Here is a 6,998-nt window from a genome sequence, read left to right as displayed (position 1 = left end):
CCTTTGTGGTCAGATAGACTACAATAAATCTATTAGATCATAATTAATCAGATTTCATTGTTAGTATGTTATATCCCTCATTCATTAAGTCTACAGCTATGACAATATTAGTATAAATGCTATGTATAATTATTACTATAAATACTGCTCATCATTTAAGAATTTCCTGTACATCAAATCTGGGAATGGAAATTCACTGCCTTGCCTTGCATCATTTAAGAAGAGTGGCCTTGAATTCACCCTGTTTTGCAGTGAAATATTGGGAATAACCAGTGTAGGTACTATGAAAAAAAAGTTCACAAATTTTCATAAGTTTTTTTTTTTTACTGTTCATGTCCACATCTCAATTGCATTTATTTTGACATTCCTTTATTTATTGAAACTGTAGTGAGCTTTATTTTTTTAGACAGTTTTGTAGTTTGTATACTGGGTTCTGTGTATTGTTTTCTCGCCCTTTCACAGATAAAGATGCCAAATGGATGTACAATCAGAGGAAATATTTTATGCTACTTTCCCTGTTGGCATAAGTGTGGGACACTATTTTACAGTTGTAGTGGTGGCAGTAGTAGTAGCAGAAGAAGTAGCAATAATAGTAATATCTTTGGCTGGTACTCCATGAGTATAGGTGAAAGTCCCCTCAATAGACAAAAATAGAGCAAAAATAGTTAAGGTGCCACTTTGACTTTTTCAGTCCCTAGGGATCCTGGAGAGAGGGAGGGAGGGAAGGAGAGAGGAAGTGGGAGAGAGCGAAAGAGAGAGAGAGAGAGAGAGAGAGAGAGAGAGAGAGAGAGAGAGAGAGAGAGAGAGAGAGAGAGAGAGAGAGAGAGAGAGAGAGAGAGAGAGAGAGAGAGAGAGAGAGAGATCATTCCTACTTCAAATAACTTCAGTCTCATGATAATATATTCACAAGGAAAAAGGAAAAAACCTATTGAAATATGCAATTGTTGTTTTCATCTATGATATTGCAAAGAACTAGTACTTTTGCAAAGGAGATTATCTCCCATGTAATTATTATCCTGGGAATGGTATCTTCTACTTCATTTCCCAAAGGACAACCAATATGCTTTGATACACGAGAGAAGCTATTATCAAAATATACTATTAAAATATGTCTTGCCATTCAAGAAAGGAATCCAACACAGTCTGCTTGGTGATCTTTCCCTGAACATACCTGGTGGAAAGTGTGAGAGAACACTAAATCATCCAGAAATCCTTATAGGCTCTGATGTCCACAAAAAGATGTTTCTACCTAATGCTACCCTTTCTGTTTCTGATATTACTGCTACTGCCTCAGACCATGTCTGGTGTCCCAGTTGCTACTTGCAATTTCTATTACCCTCTGCCAATAAGTCACCGGTATTATCAGCCAGGAGACCTCAACATTGCTGGTATTATTTCTCAAGTCTATACATTTTCTGACCCTGTGACTTTCAACCAGCATCCATCTCACAACCTCCTAGATGAGATTGCGTAAGTCAAGATTTTGCTTAATTGTAGCATTTTCCATAAGGGGTTTTCTTGTCACAAATTGTATTGTTATTTTAAGCAGACAAGGAAGGAAAAATGTGAGAGAATCATGTGCTAGCATAAGTGCTATTTTACATTAGCCTTAGTTTAGCTGTTATTCCATGAGTATAGATGAACATTCCTGTTGAGGTATTCAGCCATCCAACTACTTTCTTTTTCTTTCTTTCTTTCTTTCTTTCTTTCTTTCTTTCTTTCTTTCTTTCTTTCTTTCTTTCTTTCTTTCTTTCTTTCTTTCTTTCTTTCTTATTGGCCAAGTATGATTTGACACGCAAGGAATTTGTCTCCGGTGCATAAGGTCTCAGTGTACTTGTAAACAATAAAGTAATATAGTCATAAGATACATATAGGAGAAAGTAGTTGGAAAGATATAATATACTCCACATAATATTTAGAATCTTAGAATAGAGCTGGAAGGGACCTTGGAGGTCTTCTAGTCCAGCCCCCTGCTCAAGCAGGAGATCCTATACCATTTCAGACAAGTGGCTGTCCAGTCTCTTCTTAAAAACCTCCAGTGATGAAGCACCCACAACTTTTGGAGACAAGCTGTTCCACTGGTTAATTGTCCTCACTATTACTGTAGGAAGTTTCTCCTTAATCCCAGGTTGCTCCTCTCCTTGATTAGTTTCCATCCATTGTTTCTCGTCCTGCCCTCTGGTGCTTTCACAATACCAAGTGCAAGAAATATCCCACATGAAAAGATTCAACTCCTTGGCTATTTGAGCAATTTCTTAAAAAGAAATCAGATGGTACTGATTATTTGTCCACCAATTATCAGCTGCATACCTCAGATGGAAATCCACCATCAGTTTTGGTAGCCTGTCCTGTGAATATAAGCTAGTTTCATAAGGAACTCTCAAAATACATAGACACTTGAGTGGCTTCCCCCCCCACACACACACACATAAGATGCATGGGTGAATGCAAATACATAAAAAACAATAGAAAGCTGAGATTTGAATGGTCCAAATGGGAATGAGTCTTCTCATGGCTTCCAGATAAAGTGATATTTTAAGGCATCTCTGATTGTATGGCCTACATATTTGGAAGAAAATTTAGCAAGTTTCTGACATCATTCAGCATTTAAATCACACCGCAGATTTGTGATTCAGATTTACCAACACACCCTGGCCTTTGCGTTTGCCATAATGGAGATTAATGGAAATCCTCAAATATTACCCAATATCTCCCTGGGCTTCCACATCTATAACAGCCATTTTGTTGCAAGTTGGACTTACCTCGCCTCACTGGAGCTTCTCTCCACATGGAGCAACTTCACCCCGAACTACAAGTGTGATAGTAAAGATTATATCATTGCAGTCATTGGGGGACCAGATTCAGATGTTAGTTTCTTTATGGCAACTATTCTGAGCAATTTCAAGATACCGCAGGTAAGAAGTGCACATATTGCTTAATGCCTGAAGAAACCTAAAATGTGTCCCTTCAGACTCGATGTAATTTGTATGTGTATTACAACATGTATAAACATTATAAATCAGTGGATAATTTGTAACAGAATGTATAAAAATATTGGAATAGCACCTTAAAAAGTGATACCCTAAGAATCACATTAGTAGATTTCCATAATTTTGAAAAATGAGTTAAACATGAGGAAATAGAAACTGGAGTGAATGTCCAGATCCTCTATTGGTAACAAAATTAAATTAATGCCAGCCACTGCCTGCTGCCCTGAAGCAGGATGGCATTTAAAAATATATAGTTCTTCACAATGCAGAAGATGTTAATATTCATTGGAATGTGTCTTGGGCTGATACATTTTCTATTGATTGGGTTGTGAGGTACAAATTTTGATAGTGGAAAGATACAGAATGTCCCTGCTGATAAACCTATGAAACCTGAATGAGAATAGACAGAAATGTATGCACGCATGCACGCACGCACGAACACACACACACACAAAGCCACACCACATAACATTAATACCCATAGTTTACTGACATTATGAATTCTTCCTTTAGCTGTTTGGAATGGTATTTTAAAAAAATACAGGCAATGTTGTGCAAAGATAATTGGGAGATTGTATGGAAGATACAATATTTCAGAACAGGAGTGTCTGAGAGTTGTGTGTTCATGTGTGTATCAAAATAAGCAAAATGGGAGGGGGGCAAGTCAATCTCCACCCTAACAGGACTTGGTTCCTCCTCCTCCTCCTCCTCCTCCTCCTCCTCCTTCTCCTTCTCCTTCTCCTTCTCCTTCTCCTTCTCCTTCTTTGTGAATATTCTCCCTTTGGACAATAAAAGTTTACCTACATTCATCCTATCTACTTAGTCTTTCTTTTCTTTTTAGCTTGGATATGGTTCTTCTCCTGTGATTAATGAACCATCTCAACAAGTCTTCTTCCAATGGATGTTCCCTAATGTAAAGCAACAATATGTGGGGATGCTGCAGCTGCTTTTGCTTTTCACATGGACCTGGATTGGTATTATTTTTATAGAGGATGACAATGGCCTCAGGTTTGTACAAAAGGAACTTCCAACGTTTTCCCAAGGAGGTATTTGCTTTGATTTTATAGAACCATTGCCACCTCTATATTTTAAAACTGGCATTCATGAAATGATAGAGTCATGGGTCAAACTGTACCTCTTGATAAGTGATAGCACTGTCAATGTTGTAGTCTTGCATGGGGAAATTCATACTATGATCGTTTTGAGAATGTTTCCCAGAATTCCAGAACTTGAAGACATTCCTAGCAAGACAAATGGTAAACTATGGATGATGACAGCCCAGATGGAGTTCACATCTATTCCTTTGCAACGATATTGGGACATAGATATACTTCATGGTTCCTTAGCCTTTGCAACTCAGTCAAAAGAGCTGGTAGGTTTCCACAATTATCTTCAGATGAGAAACCCTTATGTGGAAACCAGAGATGGTTTTATTAAGGACTTTTGGAAACAGGCATTTGATTGTTCCTTCTCAACTTCATTCAAAGAGGACAATGTTTGGAATCACTGTACGGGGAAAGAGAAGCTAGAGGCTCTTCCCAAGTCTGTTTTTGACATGACCTTATCCTCCCATAGCTATGGTGTCTACAATGCAGCTTATGCTGTGGCCTATGCATTGAAATCCATGAGGTCATCAATACTGAAACACAGAATTATGTCAGAGGAAGGACAAAAGAAGCTCTTGAATCAACAATTGTGGCAGGTAATATCCTGAATACATAAACACAAGATTATGTTCCTCAGCCTCCAACATGTGGTCAGATATTCTTTAATAGTTTACTGTCTATGTAAAAACGTCCAAAAGCATAGCTTTTCCCATTAAATCCAAATTATAGCAATAATTGGGGAAATGAACTTACTTTAATGGGTAGCCTAACTGTTTGTATTATGGTTGAGTCTGAATAAGAGACAGGAAAGCATTGGCTCTCTTATCATCTCCAGTGCCATTATTTTTGTTTTTCTCCACTTAATTCAAATTTTTCAATTCAAGCTAGTTACTATAATAGATAACTATCTTTTTTTTTCCAAAGAAATTTTATTATTTTCCATCATAAAAAAAAACCAATCATAAGCATAATAAACACAGTAACAAGTAACAAGTAAAAACCCCCCACCCACCCCCCGGACTTCCCAAACCTAATCCCAGGATAATATTCATATATAAGTAAACAAACACTAATATCTCTAACTCCACAAAGTATCTTAATCTACATGAAAAGATAGAAAGAATAAACAAAATAAAAAAATCTAAAAACCTAAGTTGTATTCTACCACTCTATGCTTCTTTTGAATATAAACAATCCATCTTCTCCATATTGATAAAAATTGTTCATTTAAATGGTTCTTCAGATAAGCCGAAATCTTTGCCATTTCAGCAAGATACGAAACTTTCAATCTCCAGTCTTCCATTGTAGGCAGAATTGGGCTCTTCCAATTTTGGGCTATCAGCAAACGGGCAGCAGTTAAACAGTAAAGCATCAAATTTATCTCTTTTGCATCTAAATCTTGCACAATACCTAAAAGAAACAGCTGTGGAAGAAAAATAATCCTTTTTTTAAAGATTTGCTGTAAGTTCCACCACAATTGTATCCAAAAGGCCTTAATAACCTTACAAGTCCACCACATATGAAAAAAAGTTGCATCTGGATGTCCACACCTCCAACACTTGGATTCATAATTCACATAAATACGAGACATAGTTGAAGGATCCAAGTGCCATCTATAAAACATTTTATAAAAATTCTCACGCAAATTTTGAGCTTGTGTAAACTTCACATTTCTCACCCAGATTAACTCCCAAGTGTCCATAGGTATTGTTTCTCCTATATTTTGAGCCCATTTAATCATACAATCTTTAACTAATTCAGTTTCTGAGTCCAATTCTAATAAAACATTATATATCCTTTTAATATGTCCTTTGGCACCATCTCTTACTTGCTTCAAAAAATTCCCGTCTTCCATAACAAAAATGGTCTTTTTATCAATTCGCCATCTATCTTGAATTTGTCTATACAGAAGCCAAGAAAAATTTGGGTTATTTTGCTTCAAAACTTCTATTGATTTTAGGCACCAGTTGCCACCACCACTCTGGTATAACAAATCTTTGTATGTAAGTCCCTCCATCACCACTCCTCTGGTTATGGCTTGAAAAATATGTGATGGTATCACCCAGAGTGGTAACTTAACATCAAACTTAAAAAAATATTTTTGCCAAACTCTTAACAATGCAGTCCTTATTATATGATTTCTGAAGGTTTTATCAATTTTTTTCTGCATAAAAAGGTAAGCATGCCACCCAAAGTACAAGTCCCATCCTTCGACATTCAAAATCCCTTTGTTGGACAAATTAATCCAGTCAGTCATCCACGTTAATGCACAAGAGTCATAATAAAGTGTCAAATTTGGTACTTTAAGTCCTCCACGTTCTCTGCAATCTTGGATAATTTTAAATTTAACTCTCACCTTCTTGCCTTCCCAAATAAAACGATTCAAATCTCTTTGCCATTCTTTCAGGTTAAGTTCATTTTTTAAAATAGGTATCATCTGAAATAAGAAAAGAAACTTAGGCAAAATGTTCATTTTAATGGCAGCTATATGACCCAGCCAAGAAAGCTGTAGTTTTTTCCACATTAATAGATCCTTTTGTACCATTTTCCACAATCTTTCATAATTATTCTGGTACAATTTCGCATTGGAGGATGACAAAAAAATTCCCAAATATTTGACTTTATTGACCACTTCAAATCCTGACATTTGCATAAGTTGATCTTTATCTCTAGCAATCATATTCTTAGTAAGAATTTTAGTCTTATTCACGTTAATTTTAAATCCAGCCACTTTACCATACTGGTACAGCTCTTGTAGCAAAAATTCCAGTGATTCAATTGGTTGAGTCAATGTAAAAACTAAGTCATCAGCAAAAGCTTTAAGTTTATATTCTTTAGTAGAAATCTTTAAACCTTTAATCATTGGAGATTCTCTGATTCTGGACAACAAGATTTCCAAAGA

The 6,998-nt window shown here is 36.2% G+C and overlaps 1 protein-coding gene across 1 annotated transcript in view; it reads left to right on the top strand.

Moving 5' to 3' along the window:
• The first annotated feature begins 1,252 nt into the window (after nucleotides 1-1,252).
• LOC107286606 (vomeronasal type-2 receptor 26-like) overlaps nucleotides 1,253-6,998 on the top strand; it is a 13,290-nt gene continuing 7,544 nt past the window's right edge. Inside the window, exons 1-3 of the mRNA XM_015814997.2 lie at nucleotides 1,253-1,470; nucleotides 2,738-2,915; nucleotides 3,832-4,692. Coding sequence (XP_015670483.2) covers nucleotides 1,253-1,470; nucleotides 2,738-2,915; nucleotides 3,832-4,692 — 1,257 coding nt within the window. The remainder of the gene's footprint in view (nucleotides 1,471-2,737; nucleotides 2,916-3,831; nucleotides 4,693-6,998) is intronic.

Source organism: Protobothrops mucrosquamatus, unplaced genomic scaffold, assembly GCF_001527695.2.
Source record: "Protobothrops mucrosquamatus isolate PMUCROS unplaced genomic scaffold, P.Mucros_1.0 scaffold303, whole genome shotgun sequence".
NCBI lineage: Eukaryota > Metazoa > Chordata > Lepidosauria > Squamata > Viperidae > Protobothrops > Protobothrops mucrosquamatus.
This window is presented reverse-complemented; position numbering and strand designations above follow the sequence as displayed.